This window comes from Rhinopithecus roxellana, chromosome 6 (assembly GCF_007565055.1).
Source record: "Rhinopithecus roxellana isolate Shanxi Qingling chromosome 6, ASM756505v1, whole genome shotgun sequence".
Lineage (NCBI taxonomy): Eukaryota > Metazoa > Chordata > Mammalia > Primates > Cercopithecidae > Rhinopithecus > Rhinopithecus roxellana.
Window position 1 is genome coordinate 106,259,449 of NC_044554.1, and position 26,624 is coordinate 106,286,072.

General features: G+C 45.0%; 1 protein-coding gene across 1 annotated transcript in view; it reads right to left on the reverse strand.

Annotated features, from left to right (window-relative positions):
* PTPRN2 (protein tyrosine phosphatase receptor type N2) overlaps positions 1–26,624 on the reverse strand; it is a 481,362-nt gene that overhangs the window by 105,963 nt on the left and 348,775 nt on the right. The window contains exons 4-5 of the mRNA XM_030932019.1: positions 22,418–22,520; positions 9,900–10,068 (exon numbers count right to left, since the gene is read on the reverse strand). Coding sequence (XP_030787879.1) covers positions 9,900–10,068; positions 22,418–22,520 — 272 coding nt within the window. The remainder of the gene's footprint in view (positions 1–9,899; positions 10,069–22,417; positions 22,521–26,624) is intronic.

A 26,624-nucleotide genomic window follows, 5' to 3' on the forward strand; every position in this document is an offset into this window, starting at 1 on the left:
CTTGCTAATGGTCCATCAATTTTATTTATATTTTATTTATATTTTCACAAAACCAATTTTTTGTTTCACTGAATCTTTTCTATTTCTTTCTTTCTTTCCAGTTGATTTAGCTTCTGCTCTGATCTTTGTTCTTTCTTGTATTCTTCTAGCTTTGGGTTTAGTTTGTTCGTATTTCTCTAGTTACTTGATGTGTGACATTAGGTTGTCCATTTAGGCTCTTTCAGACTTTCTGATGTAGGCATTTAGCATTGTAGACTTACCTCTTAGCATTGCTTTTGCTGTATCCCAATAACTTGTGTCACTATTATCATTCATTTCAAACAATTTGTAAACTTCCATCTTGATTTCATTGTTAACCCAAAAATCATTGAGGAGCATATTTTTTGATTTCCATGTATTTGTATAGTTAAAAAAATTCCTGTTGGAGTGAATTTCTAGTTTTATTCCACTGCAGTCTGAGAAGATACTTGATATAATTTTAATTTTAAAAAATGTATTGAGACTTGTCTTGTAGCCTAGTATATGGTCTTTTTTTGTTTCATTACTTTTTCTTCTAAAAAGATGGGATACATGTGCAGAACGTGCAGGTTTGTTACATAGGTATACGTGTGACATGGTGGTTTGCTGCACCTATTGACTTGTCTTCTAAGTTCCCTCCCCTCTCCCCTCACCCCTCAACAGGCCCTGGTGTGTGTTTTTTCCCTCCCTGTGTCCATGTGTTTTTACTGTTCAACTCCCACTTATAAGTGAGAACATGCAGTGTTTGGTTTTCTTTTCCCGTGTTAGTTTATTGAGGATGATGGCTTCCAGCTTCATCCACGTCCCTGCAAAGGACATTATCTCATTCCTTTTTATGGCTGAATAGTATTCCATGGTGTATATGCACCACATTTTCTTCATCTAGTCTATTTTGGAGAATGTTCCATATGCTCATGAGGAGAATGTATATTCTGCAGTTCTTGGTTAGAATGTTCTGTAAATATCTGTTAGGTCCATTTGTTCCAGAGTGTAGATTAAGTCCATGTTTCCTTGTTGACTTTCTGTTTCAATGATCTGTCCAGTACTGTCAGTTGAGTATTGAGGTTCCCCAGTGTTGGCATGTTGCTACCTATCTCACTTCTTACATCTAGCAGTAATTGTTTTATGAATCCGAGAGCTCCAGCATTTGGTGCATATACATTTAGAATTGTAATATCTTCTTGTTGGATTGGCCCTTTTATCATTATTTAATGACCTTCTCTGTCTCTTTTTACTGTTGTTGCTTTAAAGTCTGTTTTATCTGATATAAGAATGCTCCTGCTCACTTTCAGTTTCCATTTGCATTGAATATCTTTTACTACCCTTTTACCTTAACTTTATATGCATCTTTACGTGTTAGGTGAATCTGTTGAAGATAGCAGATATTTGGCTTGTGTCTTTTTATCCATTCTGCCAATCTGTTATCTTTTAAATGAAGCATTTAGGCCATTTACATTCAACACTAATATTGAGATGTGAGATACTGTCCCAATCATCATGGAGACAGGAAGTGTGGCTTTCAGGTCACATCTATCCCAGTCCAGTAGCAAAGCCAGGTTCCAGATCCTGTGCTTGTGGCTGCAGCGTGCTTCCCACTCCCTGCTGAGTTATGGCCAAGGGATTTTGTCCCTATTCGAGATTAGATTGCAAATTTTAGTTGAGAGCTTCTCTCAACCTGTGGCCCCTGCCTGAGTCGGCGGGCAGACTTCCACAAGGTCCCCTGTGAGGCAGGATGGCTTCCCCAATCCATGCTGGAGACTGGGAATGCACACAGGGATCTTCCTGCTGCTTCTCCTACTTTATATTCTCCACTGCTCCCTAAATCAGTTCCAGCACTGGGTTAAGGTCCCACCCCCATGGGCTGAATTCCCCAGTGGGGGTGCTCGTCTCAGAGGCAGTGTCTCCCCCTCACACCGTGGGGCTTCCAGTTCTCCCCTTAGTTCACAGTGTCGGCTGCAGCCTGCCACTGCTTTCAACGGTTCTGTGGTTTCTTTCCGTTTTCCTGTCAAGTTCTGGTGTTGCTGCTTGGAAAAAAGTTCGGGGTGTGAATCTTTACACACTATTTTGTCTTTCCAAGTGGGAGAGGCATGCTAACACTGCTTCCAATCCACTGTCTTGGAAAAAAAGATGTCAATTTTTAATGTGCTGCTTTTTATTTTAGTTTTTAGAGATTTTTACACATTCTGAAATTCTTTTTTTAATCGTAAAAAGTACTATTTGCAAGTATTTTTCTAAGTCTGTGGCTTTTCATTCTTTTGTGTGTCTTTCAAAGAAGTGTCTTCTTTTGAAGAAGAAAATTTTTAAATTTTGACAAAGTTCTAGTTATCAATTTTTTTAAGGATTGTGTTTTTGTGTCATATCAATACCAATTTGGAGGTAATTTCCACCTTAACACTATTGAGTCTTTAGACACATGACCATGCATATATTGCCATTAATTTGTCTTATTTAATTATTCTAATCAATGTATTGTAGTTTTGGTTGTACATTGTCTTACACATATTTTAGATTCAACCTTAATTATTTCATAATTTTTATGCTACTATAAATATTTTTAAATTCATATTTAATTGTTGTTAGTACACAGAACTAAATTAATTTTTGTGTGCTGATTTTGCACTCTACAGCATTGCTATATTTACTAGTTTTCGTAGTTTTTCTGTAGCTTCCACCAAATTTTTGACAAACGTTATCATGTAATCTGAATGCCTCTCATTTCTTCTTGTTTTATTGCACTGGCTAAGATCTTCAATGCCACAGGCAGGTGGATCACCTGAGGTCAGGAGTTCGAGACCAGCCTGGCCAACATGGTGAAACCTAGTCTCAACTAAAAATGCGAAAATTAGGTGGGCATGGTGGCGGGTGCCTGTAATCCCAGCTACTTGGGAGACTGAGGCAGGAGCAACACTTGAACCCAGGAGGCAGAGGTTTCTGTGAGCCGAGATCGTGCCACTGCACTTCAGCCTGGGCAAGCAGAATGAAATTCCATCTCAAAAGAAAAAAAAAAAGATCTTCAATGCAATGTTGGATAGAAGAGGTAAGAGCAGACATCCTTGTCTAATTATAAGTGGAAAGCATTCAGCCCTTTGCCGTTTGGTGTAATCTTAGATGGAGGTTTCCATCAAGGATGAATGCTGGGTTTTGTCAAGTGCTTTTTCCAGTATCTACTGAGACCATCACATAGTGTTTCTTTTCCTCGTTACTATGGTGAGTTATGTTGGTTGATGTTCAAATGTTTGACATACCCTGTATATCTGGGATAAATCTGCCTTGATTATGATGCAGTATTCTTTTTTATATGTTGTTGAATTTGATAAAAATTGTTTAGAATTTTTGTTTCTATATTTCTGAAGAATAATAATCTGCAGTTTTCTTTTAAAATCTTTCTCTGTATGATTTTGATCTGTTGACATTTATTGAGACCTATTTTATGGCCAGCATTTGATCTAGTTTGGGAAATATTCTATATAATATACTTAAAGAGAATGAGTGTTTAGTAGTTTTTAGGTATGTCATTCTATAAACATCACTTAGCTTATATTGGTTAATGTTGTGGTTTAAATCTTCTCTATCCTTACTGATATTTTATCTATTTGTCTAATCAGTTACTGAGAGAGGAGAGTTTCAGTCACTAATGCTCATGATGGACTTATATGTTTCTGTCTTTACTATTCTCTTACGTTTCCTTTATGTATTTGAAGCTCTGAAATTGGTTCATAAAATTTTTCTATAGCATCTTGATGAATTGACCATTTAGTCATCATAGAGTGTCTCTATCATGAATAACACTATTAGTCTTGAAGTCCACTCTGTCTAATATTAACATGGCCCTGCCAGCTTTCCTGCCTTTCGAGTTTCCATTGTACACATTTTCCATCCTTTGGGTCTCAGTTGCCTTCTTTGCCTGTGCTTGGGTCTGGGCTCCAGTGAGACTCGAGATCCCTTTATGCTCTGCACTCAGCCACCAGGTTTCTCAACCTCAGGGGAGCTCTCTCTGCTTTATGGTCCAAGTGTCAGTTTGTGAGTTTCTGAAGCTTCTCTTCCCTCTTGGTCCCACCCTGGCTTTCTGCATCCTTAGAAAGATGCAACAGATGAATTTCCACCATGCTTTCTTGCCCCCAGCCTTCAGAAGGCCACCCTGGTACACACTGTAGAGGCCTGGCACTCCTTGGCAGGATTTCTCCCAGCCCCCTCCCTCCTCCATCCCTGGTGCCCCAACTCACGTCCTCAGTGAAAGCCCACAGGAAAGAGGTGGGGGTGCAGACACTCACTCTGTGCAGCCTGTCTCTCAAAGTGCTTCTTAAAATTTAGGCCGAATTCTCCCCGCTTCCTGTGACTGGCTCTCACTTCTTCCATTCCAATGCGCATGAAAGAAGCTGTGGTCTCCTCTCCCTGGTGTGAGTTCATCACTTTCTGAATGCAGTCCTCTCCCTGGAATGGGTTCATCCATCCCTTTCTGAATGCAGTTCATCCTCTTTTCCTGTGTGCTCAGCTCTGGCACATTTCTCCTGGGGCTCACTCATGTGGCTGGGGTGGGAGGGGAACGGGCTCCTGATACTCTGCACCCTACGTACATCGTACACCTGCAGGAGGTGCCTCCTGGTCGTCCTCCAAGGCCGTCCTCTCGGAAGCCCGCCTGGGCCACCTGCCCCCTCTGTCAGAAGCCCGCCTGGGCCACCTGCCCCCTCTGGCATGACCACGCCTGGGCCCACCTGCCCCCTCTGTCAGAAGCCCGGCTGGGCCACCTGCTTCCTCTGGCATGAGTGCGCCTTTACTTTCTGTGTTCCCTGCATCACAGAACTTGCTTTAAATTTTTAACTGTATTTTTTGCTTGTTTGTTTTCTCCCTCCTACCCAGTAAAACTGTAAAATCCTAAAGGGCAGAAACTAACTTTCCTTAACCATTTCCTTAACCCAGCACCATTTCTTGTATGTTAAATATGTTTTTTAAACATTTCCAAAATAAATCTGCTAGTTAATGGTATTGGTAAGCAATGAATTTCTGATTAAACCTCCTCAGTAACACAGAGTGGACAGGGAATTTATGGTGTTCTGCATGATGAGTACAAGGACTGTGAGCCGGTGCCACCATAGTCAATAAAACAGGAAGCATTACCACCCTAACAATGCAGAAGTCATAACGACACCTTGATTTAGAGATCAATAAGCGCTCAATTAGTGTTTAAACGAGGAGAAAGCTCTGAGTCATCTCGCTAATGAACAAAGAGAAAGAGCACGATTTTATTCCCAGTGGCTTCTGTTATGACGTCACCGGCATGAAGGCCCTGAAAGGCAATATGTTTAGGACACTTCTCCATCACTTTTGATGACGGATACATAGAAAACAATGATTTATAAAATAATTCACAGGAAGTTGATTGTACCTTGAAAGATCATCAGTATATAAAGCTTAAATTTCCAATTAAAATATTTCATCAGCTGAGAGAGGCGGGGAGAAGCCGTGGCCCAGATCTCTAAGTCCCTATATTCACGGGGTAGCAAAATCTGCCCGGCAACACTACAGCCTCCGGTCGCGCACTTCCTGGGCTTATTCAGTCTTTGTTCATTAGTGAGATGACTAACAGCTTTCTCCTCATTTAAACACTGGACAGAAAAGAAAATGAGTTCTGGGTTTTCATGCATTTTTTTAAATACTGAGAAGCATCTATCTTAACAAAGAAGAAAAATACCTAAGCCAAAATGCCACCAAGTGCTCATTTTCTGAATAACCGTTTGATGGCTGTGCAAAATGTCTGTGTGCCAGAATGACCACGGAACTCATTAATTCAAACTGCGACACCTCCGAGGGGGAAAGAATGACTTCCTGAGAATTATGCTGAGGAACGGTAGAGACCAGCACTGCGAGGCCGACCACGGTGTGTGGGAGGTTCCAAGGTGACAGAGCCAAACTTATCAGAAGGTGGACCCTGGCTGCTGGTGGAATATTTGACATGACGGGTGCCCACGCCCCTCTCCCATTCCTGTTTCTTGCAATGGAGAGCAGGCCAGATGGGGGCAGTGGTGGAAGATGCTCCTCTCCCATGCACCCAGCGGCCCTGGGGAGTGGCAGAGCCGGGGGTGCACCCCAAGAGATCAGCCCCAAATGGACCGTCACAAGCTCCCAACGGAAGGGATGTTCTAGTGCAGAGGCAGCCGCCACGCTCGCCCGCTGCATGGGGAAGGCCACCACGCTGGCCCTGGTATGGGGAAGGCCACCACGCTCGCCCCCTGCATGGGGAAGGCCGCCACGCTCGACTCAGTATGGGGAAGGCCGCCACGCTTGCCCCTGTATGGAGAAGGCCGCCACGCTCGCCCCTGTATGGGGAAGGCTGCTTTGAGAGCACCCTGGGGCATACGTGGAGAATGCTGGTGGCTGGAATCCTAATGCAGTAAGTCAGGAATGGAAAGACTTCAGTAAATACGACTGGTTAGTGTGACCGGGCCTAATGAGCACTGAGCTGCTGTAGTCCGGCAGAGCCACTGAGCACCTGGAGAGCGTCCCAGGACATGCAGCACACTGTGCTTCTCCTAGGAAGGCATCCCGTCTGTGGCAGGAGCTTTCTTTCCCCAGGAGCTGCTATGAGCCAACTCACAGGGCATCACTACCATACCTCCCAATGGTTCACAGCACGAATTGCTCAATGTCTACCAAAGACCTTCACGCTCGGTAAGTTTCTGCGACTTGCTACAGTTTGTTTCTAATGCATGGATGTCGCTGCTGCGTGGCCGACCTCACGTCTGGCTGCTGAGGACAGGGGAGTGTCTCAGGCACTCAGTTTACCCTCGACGAGAATCTATGCTGTGCCTTGTCCCACAAGCAAATTCCATTCTAACTCTGACTCTTTTATTTTAGTGCTGGGGCTATTTAATAAAATAACTGAAACTCAAGGAGGGGCATGATGATGGGTTCAAAATGGAACAACTGAGGCTCCTATTGAATGAAACTCAATGCTGTTTGCAGGTGACGCCCCGCTCACTGGCCCGTCTGAGGCATGGAGGGTGAGCCTCCAAGGCTACGCTCCTGCCTTTCTCTATTCTGAAGCCCCTAAAGAAGGCCCTTGGACGTCAGTCTAGGTGAGCATGCCACCGTCAAGTCAGGGGGAAAAGACGGGAAACCGCTTCACGGAAAAGTGTCAACCGATTTCCTTTCACTCGAACTTCCGAGTCTCTGAAACTTTTAATGACGCCTCACCTTTCCCTCGTATTTTACTAAAACCATCTATGGACTGCACGGGGGTTACTTTACTGATTGTTCACTTCCAGCGTCTGGGGACGTGACGTGACGGCCCCGTTACAGAAACCTGAAATCTCACAGCGGCAGCGGAGGCACAGCACGGGGCCCCACAGCCCTTCCGATAAAGACACAACAGGGCAGAGGAGGAGCACAAAGCAATCATTTCAGAGCTGGAGGTGCTAAATTGCCAACGCTCAATAGAGTGGGAGAAATGCCAGTTTCCATCGTGCTATGCTGAGACCTGCTCTGCAGTGCCAAGGCGCAGGCATGCCGAGGGAATGTGTTTGCCAGGATCCCGGTGCCCTCTGATTCCCCTCATCAGAGTCAGAGACTTCCACTGAGCCCAGTTTCAGACTCTTGACCTAATTTCCATTTCATTTTTCAAAGATTATTTTATCAACGATAGTTATGGTTACAGCTACTGACTGGGCACTCCATGAGAGGCTTCACAAGTGGCCCTCATGACCATACAGGGCCACTACCCCTCGTTTACAGCTGAGGACTCGGGGGGCACAGAAGCTGAGCAGCCCCTTGGCCCCAGAGCAGTGGGTGGAGGAGCCTCTGACCCAAGGACAGAGCTGCATGAAATCCACCTTCTGCACCCACAAAATCCAGCAGGATGTCCAGTGCACCAAAGGTGCTTAGTTGGTCTCAGTTAATGAATAAAAAATTTAAATTTAGCATGTTTAGAATAGCCTTAAGTGGACCAGACCCTCTAGGGTTAGGCTCACACATAGAAAGGCTCCCGCAGGCTCCTGGAAAGGCTTTAGGGAATGTTTCTCAGGTCAGCCAGTGGTCCTGATGGGAGGTGGGCCTGGCACAGAGCAGGGCTGGGATTGGCCTCTCATTGTGAGCCTAACCCTAGAGGGAGACCTGGGGCCCGCAGCGCCCCGTGACCCTGCACTTCCACGAGGTCTGAAGGCCCCCAGCCTCTACCATGAGGGGTGATTTCGACCAAAGAGGAAACACAGTTCGTGATCAGGAAAAACACAAATATGGCCCAGGTGCCACTGGGCCCCCCTTGAGCAGCCTCTCAACTGTGACCTGTGGGTCTGGCACACCATGGCCCCTGCATGGCTCTGGGCCAGCATCAGGGCTCTGTTTGGCGGCTGTGGACAGCCTGGCTTCTGCATTCAAGCATTATTGTGACATCCTCCTGAGCAGAGGCAAGGCCACAGCAAAGACGGCTGCCCAGGAGCTGCCCTCGGAAGGGCTTCAGAGAACCATGGGGCCAAGGCCAGGCCTTCCCCAGGTACCACCTGCTAAGATGTAAAAGTGCCTCAACTTCCTCACCTGCATGCACCGAACATGCCGCCTTGTGGGGCCACCTTCTGTGGAAACTCACCCTGTGGTTCCCACACTTGGAGCAAGGTTCCAGCAAGCCCCTAAGCTGGCCTGGGATTGAGCCTAGCAGCCACGCGTCCTCTGGGAGGACTCTACCTTTCAAGGTCTGTGGGGGTTGCCCAGAGTTAACTTAAGTCATTTCAATGGCTCAATGGCAGGAACATAATAGAAACTGGGCCCACACTGCTTCCCACACACATCCCAGGGCCACAGCTCCTGGTGAGACCTCAGTGGAGTCCAAGAGAAGCAGAAGGTCCTCAGACTGTCCTGTCTCACACCAGCACAGCTTCCGTCTTAAAAAGGAAAGTGTGTCAAATTAGAGGTGATGTAACTAACATTTGGCAGAAAAAGAGTGTGTGAGCATCACCAACAAACCCCCAAGGTCCCCAGGGCCATCCTGGGCTTCAACACCTGGTCCAAAATCCTATCCCAGGGAGCTGGCCGGGCTGTGGCCTCCGAAGGTGATTTCTGCAGCTCTTGTCCCTCCCTCCTTCCAGGCAATGCAGGACCTGTGAACCCTGGCCTAACAAGTCGTCATAAAAATCATGCCTGCTTTTCCATTTACAAAGTTTACTGAGATTCCTAATTCCGTGTCCTTAAAATGTTGAGTGGGCTTTGCATGTTGAAGGGCATCGGAGGGCTCTGCGATGCGGGTCCTTGCAGCTCCCACTGGCCCTGCATAAACACTCCTGGGGTTCGCCTCCAAGCCTGTCTGGGCTGTCTGTGCCCAGGGCATCAGCTTGTGTTTTGGTGTGAGACCCTCATGCCCAGAGGCAGACAGAGCCCTTATGCTGCCCTGGGCTGCCCCCCGGGGCGGGCTTGCTGGGGAGCAGGAACTTTCCTCAGACGCAGTAGTTGCACCTGGTGCCCCTAATTCCAGCCACGTTCAGGGTCCCTTGGTCTCCCTCAGTCAGGTTGCAGTGTCCACTGCTGTCCCAGGTCCCTTCCCAAAGGGTGAAGAGCAGCCACCTACCTCCTCTACCTCCCTGGTGTGCATCTGTGGTTTAAATGGTGGGCTTTCTGGAGTCACACTTTGTCCCAAGAAAGATCCTACAGAGCCTCACCCTGAGGACGAAGCATTTGCGGCGGGGGGGGGGGGGGGCGGGCGCTGGACTGGGGGCAGATGTTGCTTAAGGAGCCCCAGGAACACCGAAGCCCTGTTCCCAGGCTGCCCACTGGCCTGGGACACAGGCGTGAAGCCACTGGCCCGGGACACAGGCGTGAAGCCCAGAGGAAACACGTCCAGGTACCCACGCCCTAGAGGAAAAGCCAACCCCGGCCCGGGGAGGAAGCGGAAGGGTCACCTCAGCACGGGGTCTGTCCTGCGCCGTCTGGGTCCTGGCGAGCACATCTGAAGCTGGGGCCTGGGACAGGGCCTCCAGGAAGGGCAGGTGGCGTCGGAAGGCCTTGGCCAGGGCAGCGCCGCCCTCCCGACTGTACCTCCTCTCACTGCCAATGCTGTGTTTTGAGGGCCTGAAAAAGCAAAAGAAACCAGACATCAACTGCATGTTTGCTGGTACATGGAGCTGCCCTGTCCCCTGTGGTGTCTGGGTGCATGCGAGGGGGCCGGGAGCCCGGCTCGGTGGCCGGCCTGGCCTTGCTGCTCCGTGACCATAAGTTAGAACTTCTCCCGGACCCCCGAGCCTGTGTCTGGATGAGGATGGCTAACAGCACCTGCCTCATGGTTGTGGGATGGACGAATGACCCCTCAGAGCTGAAGACAGGGAGTAAAAGTAACACGCAGGAAACAAGGGGAGGGGAGAAAGGGAGGAAGCTGTAGGCGCTGGCTACAGGTTCAGCAAGAATTCTCCAGGAGGCAGAGGCAGCGGAAGGCCGGGTGGACATGGGGGGCCCGAGGCTTGGCACAGCTTCTGCTGGGTTTGTGGGTAGACCAAGGAAGGCAGCCCAGAAGCTGGAAAAGGTGGGAACCAGGTTCTCGCCTCATAAATGTGCATTGTTTTAGGCCTCAGGTTGATGTACTTCGCTGCAGCCTCGGGACGTCCGTGCAGTGCTCTCGACCCCTCCACTGCAGTCCCTGCTGTTAAACAGTGATGCACACAGACCACGCAGGGCAGGGATGCCTGAGGCTAGGACAAACACATAAGACACTTCCTGCGGGCTGACACACGTGGTGCCCATGCTGCTGAGGGCAGCAGATGTAGGGCTGGCGAGGACAAGGCCAAGAACCAGGCACGGCTGGCAGGGGCCCCACGGCACTGCTGTGTGCTAAAGGTATAAAATCCAGGAGGCAGCTGGACATGTCAGCCACATTTGGCCCCCGCTAATGACTCTCAGAGTCCCTGAGAGAGTGGCCACTTCCCAGCGGGGCCCCCATCACCAGCTTATGCAGCCACATGGAAAGAAAGAGCAGAGCCAGGGAGATTCACTGGGAAAGTGGCAGTAACTGCCCAAGCTCATCCCCACTGTTCCGCAGCTCACGCCCCACTGCCAGCACAGGACTCAGGCCTCCCTCATAACAGGCTTTGCAGGTGCGGTCGGCTGCCATCTGCTTCTCTCAGGCCAGGGAGAAGCTAAGTCCAAGCTGGAGACAGAGTCAGGACTCCCCACTGGCCCACGTGCAGCCCTGGTGGAGGCCTGAGCATGGTGGGAGGACGTCCGTGGCCCCCCGAGCCTGCGCCCTGTCCCCCTTTACCCTCAGCTGCGGCTGAGAGCTTGTCTGAGCCATGGGGCAGCGTCTCAGCCCGGAACACGATGGGCATGGCCTCCCCACCTGCCAGCTCATCCACATACTCTGCCACTGGCCTCCACGCCCAGGACTCAGCCGCCCAGAGCTTCACAGCCCCCACGGAGGCCTTTGCTTTTTGCATATGACCAAAAGGGCCCAGAGCATGCTCCTAAATGAGGAAGAGAATTCCCACAGGAGATGCCTCTACCAGCCAGGATTAAGAACACCTGTGTGAGTGACTACAACCCCCCCCCCCACCCCCACCTTCCATCAAGGCCCCACCTCAAAAAAAAAAAAAAAAATATATATATATATATATATATATATATATATATATATAGTGAGGCTGGCATGGGGGTATAATCCGCTATATAATCCCGGCACTTTGGGAAGTGGAGGCAGGAGGGTCACTAGAGCCCAGGAACTTGAGGCTGCAGTGAGCTACAATGGTGTCGCTGTGCTCCAGCCCCAGGCAACAGAGGAAGACCTTGTTTCAAAAAAAAAAACAAAAAGAGTGTGTGTGCGCGTGTGTGCGTGAGCTGTGTGTGTGAGTGTGTGAATGTGTGTGTGAGGGTGTGTGTGAGTGTGTGAGGGGTGTGTAAGTGTATGAGAATGTGTGAATGTGTGTGTTTGTGCGTGTGTGTGCATGTCTATGTGAGTGCGTGTGTGTGTGCACGCACACACCATGCTTCTAGTAAAATGCAAAGATTTCATAGACATGGAGTTTAGACACAGACCAAAGAGCTTTCAATTCTGATTATTTTTGGTTTTTATAATTAATTGAGTGCCTCATTTATGTCTATAAAAGAATAGGCATCACCATTAAAAAGATGGGCCAGTGTGGGGGCCTCGCTGCTCGGCTCTGCTGCCCACAGACAAGAGCAGGGCCCTCCGTGAGCCCGCTGCCCAGCAATGCTCCCAAATCCCCTTCCCCCTGAGATTCATGCTCAGTGATGACCTATCACTTCAGGTCCGAATTGTGCTGCAGTGGACGGTCCAGATGCCACAGGCCCCTGTGCCATGCCCCACTGCCAGCACAAGACTCAGGCCTCCCTCATAACAGGCTTTGCAGGTACGGTCAGGCTGCCATCTGCTTCTCTCAGGCCAGGGAGAAGCTAGGTTCAAGCTGAAGGCAGGCACTTTCCTGAGAGCCCAGGCACTGGCTGCCTCAGAGCCCTGGGGCATGGCTCCACCGTGGCCTTCTCAACACCTAACTCTAGATCCTTGTTAGGACAAGAAGACAGAATTATGGCTAGTGTGTAAGAGTCATGTTTAACTGACCACAGGTTGCCTCCAAGTGACCTCACACCACTTAACATATGAAATAGGAGGCTTAAATAGATACTTGCAAGTCTCCCTCCAACTCTGATGCAGGTGTTGACGTGAATTCTGTCGACAGCTGTGTTATCAACCTCACAATACACTTTCATCATTTTTGTTTAAACAATCAACTTCTTTCAATGTGATTTAAGTGATAGGAAAATACCATCTATCGATGGATGCAGTTGCCTTCGAGTGCTCTCTCATGTGTTTCCAACTGGCACCTTTCCCTCCCGCCGGAATGGCGGCTTTACCAGCCCTGGCCATGGAGCTCTGCTGGGGATGACATCCTTCAACATCTGTATTTCTGAAACAGCCATAATTTTACCTTTGTATTTGAAGGATACTTCCATGGGATATGGAACTCTGGGTTGATTTTTTTTTCCTTTCAGTACTTTAAAAACGCTTTCCATCATCTTCTGGCATGGAGCATTCTCAAGGAAAAACCTGCAGTGGCCTTCATCATCTCATCTCTCTATGAAATGTACCTTTTTTCCCTCTGTCTGCTTTTAAGGTTGGCTTTTTATCACAGGTTTTGAGAAATTTGATTACAATATTTCTCGGTCTTCATGTTTCTTTCTTAGCTCATTGAGCTTTCTGGATCTGTGAGTTTATCATTTTTATCATATTGAAACAATTTTGGTCATTATTTCTTCAAATGATTTTTCTGTTCCTGTCTCTCCCCCCTTGGGACTCCAGTTATACATATATTTGGCCTTTAGACGTGTCCCATAGCTCACCGGTGTTCTTTATTTTTTTTAATTATCCTTCCTCGTTTCCTGAGCTCCTATTGCTGTGTCTTCAAGTTCACTAATATTTTCTACCACAGTGTCTAATCTGCTGTTCACTCCACTCATGGTTTTTTCCTGTCTGCTACTTATTATGTGTCAGTTATGTGTCTACACGGATGAATTCTATGAGTTGCATTTTCCTGCTCCTTTTCATGCCAGAGAATCCATGTCTATATATTCACATTGTGAATTTTACCTTATTGGGTGATGGATATTTGCATTCCAATAAATATTATTTACCCTTGCTCTGGCATTCAGTTAAGTTGCTTGGACCAGTTCAACCCTCTCAAGTCTTACTTCTAAATCTTGTTTGGCAGAATCAGAGCAGCAATTATCTATGAGAAATTACTCCCCACTACTGAGACAAGACTCTGTGGGCACTCTACCCAATGATCTGGGAATTATGAGGTTTGCAAGTCTGAGAGGTGTGAAGAGGCACTAGGTCACACTCTGTGCGAATGTCAGGTACCGTTTGCTCTCATTTTTTGGATGGCTATTTTCCCTCATAGACACAAAATCATCAGTCATCTACCAAACCTTCAGCAACGACTGAAAATCTCCAGGGCTCTCTGTGCAGTCTTCTCTCTTATACTCCGACCTGTGAACGCAAGCTGCCTTGGTTTCCCCAGACCTTCAGCTCTGTCTTGTCAACTCTGGCAGTCCACTAAGCACCACTGTCCCTGAGGCAGCCAGGGGCAAGTGTCATCACCACACAGCTGTGTCCCCTCCCAAAATGGCCCTCCACCATGGGGATCTGCCTCACCCATGTTTATACCCCATTGCGGGAGGTCTGCATCCCACACTGGTCCCTAGCCCCTGAGGAGGGGTCAGGACTCCAGAGGCCTCTGTCGTGACCACAATGAGTCCAACCTCTCCTCAGCCAAACTCATCTCTTCACTTCCCCATGATGGGTCTTCCCAAGACCCTGCACTCGGACTTCAGAACCACAGAGTCTGCCATCCAGACAACTGAGATGTAGCTCCCCGGGAACCCCTGGGGCCCTGCCCATGGCCAGTGAGGAACTTGGGGGACTTGACTCCAGCGCCCCCAATGCCAGTGGAAAGGCAACTATAGATTTCTCCTTGAGCAGTGCTCCAGGCCAGAAGACAATGGAAAACATTTTTAAAGTAGTGAAAGAAAAAAAATTAACCCAGATTCTATATCCCATGAAAATATCCTTCAAATACAAAGGTAGACTTATGGCTCCCTTAGAAATACAGACGCTGAAGGACATCATCCCCAGCAGAGCTCCACAACGAAGACATCAACAGCCCAGGCACCCCAGGCAGGCACAGGAGGTAGATATACGTCAAGGAGCACCTGTATACATATATATGTATATACATGTATGTGTGTGTGTACGTGTGCACGTGTATCTCCTTTCACAGAATGTGATGCTACATTCTGAACAAAATCATATTCAGAAAAAGTCTCAGTATGTCTCCAAACACGGCGCTGTGGCATCACCCAACAGCCTGAAGGAGGTGCAGCTCAGACTTTGCAGGTGCTGAAGTGAGGCAGTATTACTGCAAATAGAACACACGCTTTGCTAAGAACAATTTCCACTTCTGGGTATCAGGAAGAAGTGTCTTCTATCCAAACATGACCATCTGGTACTTGTATATGGGTCTTTACTGTGATTTAGAAACACTTTAGGAAATACACTGGGGCTTGAGTGGATGTGGAACGCACTATAAATTTCCCACATACAGTAATGGAATAGGTTTCCAGGTACTGTTTCCATGTGGGATGTTGATTTTCAAGAACAGATCACTAACATTAGGTGTGTGATACCTGCATGGGGCTTATTTAAAAATTCCATTTTTGCTTGATTATCTCAATTGATAAATACACCATGGTTTTATTTCTAGTGCCTTTTTGTATTACTTTGTTCCCACACTGCTGATAAAGATATATCTGAGACTGGGTAATTTATACAGGAGAGGTTTACTTGACTCATAGTTCAGCATGGCTGGGGAGGTCTCAGGAAACTTACAATCACAGCAGAAAGGGAAGCAAACACACCCTTCTTCACAAGGTGGCAGGAGAGAGAAGTGCAAGGAGCAAAGGGAAAAGAGTCCCTTATAAAACCATCAGATCCTGTGAGAACTCACTCACTATCGTAAGAACTGCATGGAGACAGTCACCTCCATGATTCAATTACCTCCCACTGGGTCCCTCCCACGACACGTGCAGATTATAAGAACTACAATTCAAGATGAGATTTGGGTGGGGACACAGCCCAACAATATCACTTTTCAAGTTACACTGATACAGATGTAATAGCCATGTAAATTACCAAGGCCTTCGCAGTTCTTTGCATCTCAAATCATGGCTATAGTTTCCTTGGCCATTTTTTAATGGATGAAATTTCATGTTCTATGTTGTCAGAGTGTAATTTAACTGCAGTTAATTTACTTTTCTGGTATTTTGTCTGCTTTTCTCACTAATTGCTAATCAATGCAGATGGAACCGCCTCATAAATGTACCTTTAAATTGTCATATTCATCTTTGCTTTGCCTCTGCCCATGCCTGGGGACTTGTTGGTGACACTGCAATATGTCATAGCAATGAGAGTGTTTATCATTATGCTGTGTGGTGGTGTAGCAATTAACTCGCACATTGACTTTTGCTCTGTCATCCAGCTTGAAGTAGGTCAAAACTTCCTACGTATGGATTTTGTACTTCAAAAAGAAGAAAAATGTTTTACACTTAGTAGCTATTCCCTTCTCCACTTGCACACGCTGGACTGAGGCTCATGATAATATGAGATACTCTAGATTGTCACCCAGTTTGTTAAAGGAAAAGATTCCAAATGACAGGCCCGTCTTATGTTTTACATCCAACCTTCATGGCCACCCAAAGTTCCCTGTGAAGTCGTCGGTGCTCACATACACAGCTGGTCTTCTCTGTCCCTGTTCCTGCCTCAGGAGCCTTTAGTATGTTCCCAGGTTCTCTTTAGCCATTAGCATGTTCCCTGGTTCTCAGGTACTCCTTAGCCCTTAGCGTGTACTTCTCAGGTTTTGGCTTCTCAGGTCCCCCTTAGCCCTTACCATGTTCCCAGGTTCTTGGTTACCTTAGCCCTTAGCATGTTCTCAAGTCCTCAGTTCTCAGGTTCCCCTTCCTGGACTCTCTTAGCCCTTAGCATGTTCTCAGCTTCCCCTTAGGTTTAGCATGTTCTCAGGTTCCTGGTTCTCAGGTTCTCTTAGCCCTAAGCATGTTCTCAGGTTCCTGGTGACCCCTTAGGTGCCAGCTCTGTTCCTCACACTGGGCATTCATACTTACTGCTTTGCTGATTTTCCACACTACATCTCTTTCTGGCTTTCTCTCTTGGGGCTTACTCTGCTTGAGGGACCTCATGTGTGTGAAGAGAAGAACCAGCAGGAGAAATTAGCTTATGGTAAGCCCAAAACAGGGCTGTGAATTCTGAAGACTTCATTCTAATGTCACTTTTATTTCATGAATGGGTAACTGGTTTTCGGCAAGTAACTCAATCTCCTGAGATTAACTGCCTCATGTGAAGAACACCAGCTACTATGTCACTGGCCTATTGTGGATTCCTGTTCAGTTGTGCAGCTCAGAATGCTCTGAACACACATGAACTGGAGAAATCCAGGCGACATTCTTGGTTAGTGTTGCTACCCATGCAAGAATTCAAAGGCATGGGCAGATCACGCATTCTGTCCTTCACCACCGTTTATCCAGCAAATACTGGCCCAGGGTCCATCTGGTGGAGGGCACAGGCAGGCACTAGGGGAGCCTGGTTAGAAGCAGCTCCTGGGAGTGGGGAGTGAGGACACTGAAAGCCAACAGGGCTCCTTATCACGCAGCAGGAATCAGAACATGAGGATCCCTTTAACAAGGAATGAAACAAATCCATTACTTTAAAATCACTTGAAAATCTAGAGGCGAAGGTCACAAATTAAATCTAAAATAAGAAAAATGTATAAATACTAAAGAAGAGGGGAATGAGCCACAATCCACGTATGAGAAGGCAAACAAGCCACAATCCACATATGAGAAGAAAGAGCCCCAAAGAGGAATCAGTACCCTTGCAGCTATAACCCACCCTCCGACCTGACCCAAGGGGCTTTGGAAACACCACTTGATCTTATAAAAGCTGAGTTTCAAACAGAAACAGTCCCAAAGGTCAAATTCTGAAGATAGCCATGGATTAATCAGGCAACAAAAACAAAGGGGAAGCAGGAAAGGCCCTATTCATTTAGGAAAATGGAATCCAAGATAAGCATTAAGGGAGATGCAGGCACCATTTAAACAACAATCTGCCAGTGATGGATGCCGAGGATGGGCTGACGCAGCCCCGTGTGCTAAGCAGCAGAGCCTCAGAGCCTATGAAGCTAAACACGTCAACCCCCAAAGGAAAACTCACAGAAATACTGTCTTTGTCTGAGAAATTTCAGAAAGTCACAATATAAATAAGGACATGTTGATTTGAAGTAATACGATTGACATGTTTTTACCTAATTACACATCATATATATATATAAAATTATAAACTATTTGTAAAAATCTGTATCCTGCAAATAGTTAAACAAATATATTACTGAAGTGCCAACTGGAGATTAAGTATGGTTCCAATTAGGCCAAAGAAATCCTCAAAATGACCAAAGAGCAAAAGTTGAACAAAGTCACATTCTGACCAAAATGCAGTAGAACTAGACATTAATTTAAAGTTTAAAAACAACACATAAATATGAAAAAGTAGAAAAGCCTACCAAACACTTATTGTTTCAAAAGGATATAAAATGACAATTACTGATAATTTAGAACAAAAGCAAGTGAGAATTCGTCAGTTATAGAATGATGTTAAAATTATGCTCAAAAGCAAATTAATAACTTTATGTGATTTCATTATTTTTAAAAAATGAATAAATAGCATAAATTTTACTGAAGAAGCTTTATTTACCAGAATAGCAAAAAGAAGAAAATCTGAGAGATAATTCTTTTTAAAAATTGTGTTAAAAGGGTGAAAAAAAGTAATTTTTTTTTGAGCCAGGGTCTCACTGTCTCCCAGGCTAGAGTGCTGTGTGTGATCATGACTCATGGCAGCCTTAATCCCGGGCTCAGGTGATCCCTCAGCCTCCTGAGTAGCCAGGCGCCACCACACCCAGCTAAAGAAAAAGTGAGTTTACAATGGCAAGGGCATATAACTACACATGTGCTGAGTAATTTTAAAAATCATAATAGTGAGGACTAAGCTCTGATTTTTTTCTCTTGCCCAAATTCCTATCTAAGAGGTCTGGGGAGTCATGCTCTACAAACCATAAATTCTCATCAGAGGGTTTTATTTGACCCTATATATCGTGACTTACTTTTCAGTCTGACTCTGGCAGAACATTACCAGGCAAGGAAAAAAATCAAAATATTTAACCCTAAAATATATTTCCTTGCAATACCTTGAAATTGCTCTGCAAAGTCTCTTGTGGAAAAAAAATCCACATTCTATAAGGATCCGCTTCTCCCTTTGTTTTTCTTTCTTCCTTTCCAGATCCCAGGAGATAATCAACCAAGAGCTAGGCACCCTTTTAGGTCCAATAAGAAGCATCTTACAACCTGCTCTCTCTGAAGTCTGCTATCTGAGAGCTTCCTCTGCACAATAAAACTTGGTCTCCACAATCCTTTATCTTAACCTGAACATTTCCTTTCTATGGATCCCAGGTCTTCAGATAAACTCAACCAGTTGTCAACCAGAAAATGTTTGAATTCACCTATAGCCTGGAAGCCCCTGCTTTGAGTTGTTCCACCTTCTGAACCAAACCAACGTATTTGATTGATGTCTCACGCCTCCCTAAAATCTATAAAACCAAGCTGCACCCCGAGCACCCTGGGCCCATGTGCTCAAGGCCTCCTGAGGGCTGCGTCACGGGCCATGGCCGCTCATATTTGGCTCAGAATACATCTCTAAAAATATTTTACAGAGTTTGACTCTTTTCATCAACAAGAGAAGAGCATCCACTACACTGCATTACCAAATGTGGAAATAGGTATTAAAGGATAGCTTTTAAATACCCCAAATCACACAACAGTGTAAGCATGTTTTACCAATAATCTTGGAAGACAATGAAAATGCCCTATAAATGAAGAGCATTCCTAAAAATTATACTAGAAAGTAGATCATTTCAATGGTAAAAGAAGTTTTCCAGAAATTTTAGGAAAAAAAGGAAAACAATCACATTTCTATGAGGATGATAATTTTGTGGGCAACTGTTGAGGAAGATGAAGGGCCACACTGTTTCTAATTCCCTCCTGGACAGGGCCTCGCGGGAACCTCCCTCAGTAGGTGTTAGAGTCGGGCATGAGGAAGGCGCCACCATGGGACTGAGGAGGCCTTTGGGTCAGCAGGAGGGACAGCATGAGGGGGGTGACTGTCCCCAGGCAGTCATGCCTGGGCTTGGGGAAGAGCTGGGGAATGTGCCCAGACTCCTCTGCCCTCCATGCTGGGTGCAGCTTGTTCCAAATCCCACCAAAGCCAGAGCCCCAGAGGACTCGATGGAGCCTACAGGCATGAAGCCCATCGCAGGGCAGGGGAGGGGAGCGGGGAGGAAAGGAGTCTGGAGAATATCTAGCCAATGCCTCCCTAAATGGGCCTCTGTTTTGGGGGCAGGGATAATTGGTCTTGCCTGGGTTCAACACTCACAAAGAAAGAATTTAGAAATCCAACCTACAGAATGGTAAGAGCTCTCTGTTTTTATTTGCAACCATAGCTAGTGCCATCTACGTTCCAGGCTGATAAAAATATTTTTACAAAATATAATATGTGAAAAATTACTACCCTGAAATGTAAAGAATCTATTATACAAGGAACAAACAGAAATATACAAAAAGTCCTTTTTATACAGACAAAGACATATACAGGAAATTCACAAAGAAAATTCCAATCTTGGCCAGAGGTGGTGGCTCATGACTGTAATCCCAGCACTTTGAGAGGCCAAAGTGGGTGGATCACGAGGTCAGGAGTTCGAGACCAGCCTGACCAATATGGCAAAACCCCGTCTCTACTAAAAATACAAAAATTAGCCGGGCATGGTGGCGCACACCTGTAGTCCCAGCTACTCAGGAGGTTGAGGCAACAGAATCGCTTGAACCCAAGAGGTGGAGGCTGTAGTAAACCGAGATCACGTCACTGCACTCCAGCCTGGGTGACGAAGCAAGACAGAGAAAAGAAAGAAAAGAAAAGAAAAGAAAAAGGGAGAGAGAGAGAGACCGAGAAAGAAGGAAGGAAGGAAGGAAGGAAGGAAGGAAGGAAGGAAGGAAGGAGGGAGGGAGGGAGGGAGGGAGGGAGGGAGGGAAAGAAAGAAGGAAAGAAAGAAAGAGAAAGAAAGAAGAAAGAAAGAAAGAAAGAAAGAAAGAAAGAAAGAAAGAAAGAAAGAAAGAAAGAAAGAAAGAAAGAAAGAAGAGAGAGAAAGAAAGAAAGAAGGAAAGAAAGAAAGAAAAAGAAAACAAAAGGAAGGAAGGAAGGAAGGAAGGAAGGAAGGAAGGAAGGAAGGAAGGAAGGAAGGAAGGTAGGTTCCAATCTCAAAGCCTATGTGTTTAAAACAAAGATAACATACCATTTCCATTTTTCATAATAAAACTGGCACTGTTTTAAATAATAAAAACTGGCAATTTTTTCAAATGACCACGTTTAACGTTTAGAAGGCACAATCCAGGCGCCTCTCCAGGGTTGCTGCTGAGTTTGATTTCTCAGAGGCAGGTCCTCCCTGGATTCTCCTCTCGGCGGCGCTCTTTCCTCCCACGTTGGGCAGCTTCTGTTTGCCCCGCTCTGCACCCCCAGACTGAGGAGGAGCCATCCCTTGCTTGGTGCTCCCAATTCTTCAGCCCTCTGTTGCTTGCCCGTCTGGGGCCGCCCAACCCATCCCTATACTTGATGGAGTTCAAGGTCCCTGGGGCGGTGCACAGCGCCCCCAGTGGAATTTAGAGAGGAGTGCAAGGAGTTTGAACATATCCAACATGAACATGGAAATTCAACACAACTCAAGTTGAAAACATCTTGGTGGGTTTTTGTTTGGTTTCCTACAGGAAAGACTTAGAGTATAACAGCACATTCTCTTTGATAAAGGAGGTATTAAAGGTAGATACACCAGGCACAGAAGCACAAAGACGCAGCCCCCGCCCTCAGTGTGCGCGTGTGCTGGGGGTCGGTTACCAGTTCTCCACACGTAAACTCTTTTGATCCTGCCAGGACACTTAATTGCTTTCCGTATCAGATGGACATGGGCATGAAAGCGGCTATCTAAATTTTGTGTTACTGGAATCTTTCTGACTAAAGACTATGGCTCTAGAATAGTCTCTCTGTCAGGGAAAAATGGACTTTGCAAACTAAACCTTTAGGAAACGTCATTTTCATGTGTTCTTTTTTTTTTTTTTTTAAACATGAAAAATAGCGCGATGGCTCAGGAATCCAACAGTGGCAGCGTTCTTACTGTGATTTGTCTTTAAACTAATTTTTTAACCTCCCTATGTCTCAATTTCCTCACTTTCAAGAATGGGTATGACATTAGTACATGGTATGTATGACATTACCGAATAGTTTATGTGACATTAGTAATTACCACATAGTTTGAATACAAAATAAGAGAATATGGAACAATATATTTAGCTCAGTATAGGTTGCTCTGCTCTGGGAAAGGACGATAAAGACTTTCACAATTTAATTCTGCTTTTTGTCTAAAGCAAAAATAATTTCTTAGAAATGGGAATTCTTGACTTATCTGCTTTTGATCAAGGCCTTGAAGATGCAGGATTTTTCTAAGAGTCTCATGGAAAAATGAAGAACCCCTGGGCATGTCTCAATGAAAACGGCACCTCACTGGAGGGTCACCCCAATATCTCCTTCTCTCATGGGAACCAACCTTTTCCTTACAGATATCCTAACTTTCTGAAACGTCTGCACCAAAAAGATAGTGGGTTCTTTGCTACATTAAAACAAACGAACAAATCCTAAGTGTAATGGCTATGGGCTGTGTCCCGGGAGCAAGGGGCAGCAAGCCACATCCACACTTACCTGGCTGGGCCGGACGCTTCAGGACGCCTCAGGTAGGTTTTGGGGAGGTCTGCAAGTTCCTGGTCCATCACAGACTGAGTATAGTCATCCTGCCACGTGAAACCTGTGGACAAAAGTTGCAAAACCTGTGTCATCGTTTTGGAAGTTTAGCCAAAGCTCTTGCTCCAGTCTCGTAAGTAGTTGCATTTCACCATCACGTTGACGGTCCCATCAGCAAAGTAAGGCTCCCTCTCACTGCAGTTTATCAAGAAGATCTTCTCCTTACAGAAATTCCTGCTTTCTGAAACTTCTAGGCCAAAAAGAAAACTGATGCTCTGCTGCATTAATAATAATAATACAAAGACTTGGGTGAGCGTGGAGAAAGATGGCCAAATAGAAGCCTCCAGTGATCATCCTCCCTGTAGGAACACCAAATTGAACAACTGTCCACACAGAAAAGCACCTACATAAGAACCAAATTTCAGGTGAGTGGTCACAGTACCTGGTTTTAACTCCATATCATTGAAAGAGGCACAGAGGAAGGTAGAAAAGATCATTTGGAATTGCTGATGTCACCCCTTACCCCTCCCCTGCAGTGGCTGTGTGCCCCAGAGACAGAACACATATGCACTTGGGAGAGAGAGCACAGTGATTGTGGGACTGTGTACTGGAACTCGGTGCTGCCCTGTCACAGTAAAAACAACATGCAGAACTCAGCCAGTGCCCATGGAGGGAACATTTAGACCAGCCCTAGACAAAGGGGTACCTCTGTGTGGTCAGAATCTGAGTTCTGACAAGCCTCACCACCATGAGCTAAAGTGCTCTGGGGTCCTAAATAAACTTGAAGGCTGTCTATGATAGAAGGACTACAATTCCTGGGCAAGTCCTGGTGTTGTGCTTGGCTTGGAGCCACTGGACTTGGGGTGCACACAACCTAGTGAGGTACCAGCTAGGGCAACTAAGGGTGCTTGTGTCACCCCTCCCTCAACCCTAGGCAGCACAGCTCACAGCTCCAAAAGAGACTCCTTCCTTCCATTTGAGAAGAGAGGGAAGAGTAAAGAGGACTTTATCTTACAACTTGGATAACTGCTCAGCCAAAGTAGGATAGGGCACTGGGCAGAGTCATGAGGCCCCGATTCCAGGCCCTACCTCCCAGGTGACATTTCTAGACACACCCTGGGTCAAAGGAAAATCCACTGTCTTGAAGGGAAGGTCCTAGTACTGGAAGGATTCATCATTTCCCGACTATAGAGCCCTTGGACCCCAAATAATCAACAGTGGTACCCAGGCAGTACCCCATGGGCCTTGGGTGAGACTCAGAGATGTCCCGGCTTCAGGTCTGATCCAGAACAGTCCCAGTGGTGGTGGCCACAGAGGTGCTTGTGTCACCCCTCACCCAGCTCCAGGAATCTTAGGACAGAGTGAGAGAGAGACTCTTTGTTTGGGAGAATGTAAGAGAAAAAAAAAGTCTGCCTGGTAATCCACAAAATTCTTCTGGATTGTATCCAAGACTACCAAGGTGGTACTTCTATGAGTCTGAAAGAGTCATGAAATTACTGGGCTTTGAGTGTCCCCTAAAGCAGATATGGCTGCAGGGATTAAAAACTTAGATCACAACACCAAAGTCCCTTCAATTACCTGGAAAGCTTTCCTAAGAAGGATGAGTACAAACAAGCCCAGATTTTAGAGACTTCAATAAATACTTAACTCAGACACCGACAAACATCCAAGAGCATCAAGACCATCCATGAAAACATGACCTCACCAAATGAACTAAGTAAGGCACCAGGGACCAATCCTGGAGAGACAGGGATAGATATGTAACCTTTCGGACAAAGAATTCAAAATAGTTGTTTAAAAAAAATTCAGTGAAATGCAAGATAACCCAGAAAAGACAAACAGAATCCTATCAGATACACTTAACAATGAAATTGGAATAATTAAAAACAATCATGCAAAATCTCTGGAGTTGAAAAATGTAACTGACCCAGACGGAATGCCTGAGACTCTCTTGACAGCAGAGTTGACCAAGCAAGACAAAGAATTAGTGAGCTTGAAGACTGGCTATTGAAAATATGCAGCCAGAGGAGACTGAAGAAAAAAGGATTTTAAAAAATGAAGCACAACTGCATTATCTAGAAAATGGCCTCAAAAAGAGAAATCTAAGATTTATCACCCTTCAAGAGAAGGGAGAGACAGAAAGAAAGGGGGAGAAAGTTTACTCGAAAGGATAATAATGAGAACTTCTCGAAACTAGAGTAAGATGTCAATGTTCAAGTGTAAGAAGACTATAGAACACTAAACAGATTCAACCCAAATAAGACTACCTCAAGACATTTAATTATCAAACTCCCAAAGGTGAGGAATGAAGAAAGGATCCTAAAAGCTGCAAAAGAAAAGAAACAAAGAAAAAAACATACAATGGAGCTCCAGTACATCTGGCAGCAGACTTTTCAGTGGAAACTTTACAGGTCAGGAAATAGTGTCATTGTTATTTAAAGTGTTAAAGGAAAGAAATCCTTTTATTCTGAAATTGTATATCCAACAAAAATGCATTTCAAATATGAAGGAAAAATGCCTTCCCAGACAAACAAAAGCTGAAGGATTCCAGCAACACCAGACCTGTCCTATAAGAAATGCTAAAGGGATTTCTTCAGTCTGAAATAAAAGAATGTTAGTGAGCATTAAGAAATCATCTGAAGGTACACAACTCACTAGTGGTAGTAAGTACACAGAAAAACACAGAATATCGTAACACTGTAATCGTGGTGTGTAAACTGCTCATATCTAGAGTTAAAAGACTAAAAGATGAACTGATCAAAAATAACTCCAACAACTTTTCAGATATAAAGATATAAATAGAAACAACAAAAAGTTAAAAAGTAGGGGGATGAAGCTAAAGTGTAGAGTTTTTATTAGTTTTCTCTGGGCTGGTTTGTTAGCTTGCTTATGCAATCAATGTTAAGTTGTCATCCATTTAAAATTATGGGTTATAAGATGTTATTTGCAAGCCTTATTTAACCTCAAATCAAAAAACATAAAACAGATACAACAAAAAGTAAAAAGCAAGAAATTAAAACATACCACCAAAGAAAATCACTTTCACTTAAAAAAAAAAAAAGTAAGGAAAGAAATAAGAAAGAGAAGACCACACAACAATCAGAAAACAAATAACAAAATTGGCAAGAGTAAGTTCTTACCTATCAAAAATAACATTGAGTACACATGGACTAAACTCTCCAATCAAAAGACACAGAGCGGTTGAATGGATTTTAAAAAAAAAAAAAGACCCAATCATCTGTTGCCTATAAGAAACACACTTTACCTATAAAGACAAACATAGACTAAAAAAAAAGGGATGGAAAAAGATAATCCATGCAAATGGAAACCAAACAAAAGCAAGAGTAGCTATACATGTATCAGACAAAATAGATTTCAAGACAAAACTACCAAAAGAGACAAGGTCACAATGATAAAGGGGTAAATTAAGCAAGAGGACATGACAATTGTAAATATATATGTACCCAACACTGAGCATCCAGATATATAAAACAAATTTTATTAGAGTTAAAGCAAGAGACAGACCCCAATACAATAACAGTTGAAGACTTCCACATGCCACTTTCAGCACTGGACAGAGATTATCCAGACAGAAATTCAACAAAGATATATCAACGAAGCTGCACTACTGACCAAATGGACCTAATTGACATTTACAGAACATTTCATTCAATGGCTATGAAATCCACATTCTTCTCCTCAACACATGAATAATTCTCAAGAACAGCCCATACATTATGGCAACAAAATGCATCTTTAAAAATTCAAAAACAAACTGAAATTACATCAAGTATCTTCTCTGACCACAGTGGAATTAGAAATCAATAACAGGGAAAATTCTGGAAACTATACAAACACATGGAAATTAAACAATACGCTTCTGAATGACCAGTGGGTCAATGAATAAATTAAGAAGAAAATTTAGAGATTTCTTGAAACAAATAATAATACAAACACAACATACCAAAAACCTGTGGGATGCAGCAAAAGCAGTACTAAGAGGAAAGTTTATAGCTATAAACACCTACATCAAAAAAAAAAAAAAAAAATAGAGAAAACCCTCAATCTATTGATGCATCTTAAAGAACTAGAAAAGAGCAAACCAAACCCAAAATTAGTAAAAGAAAAGAAATAATAAAGATCAGAGCAGAAATAAATGAAGTGGGAA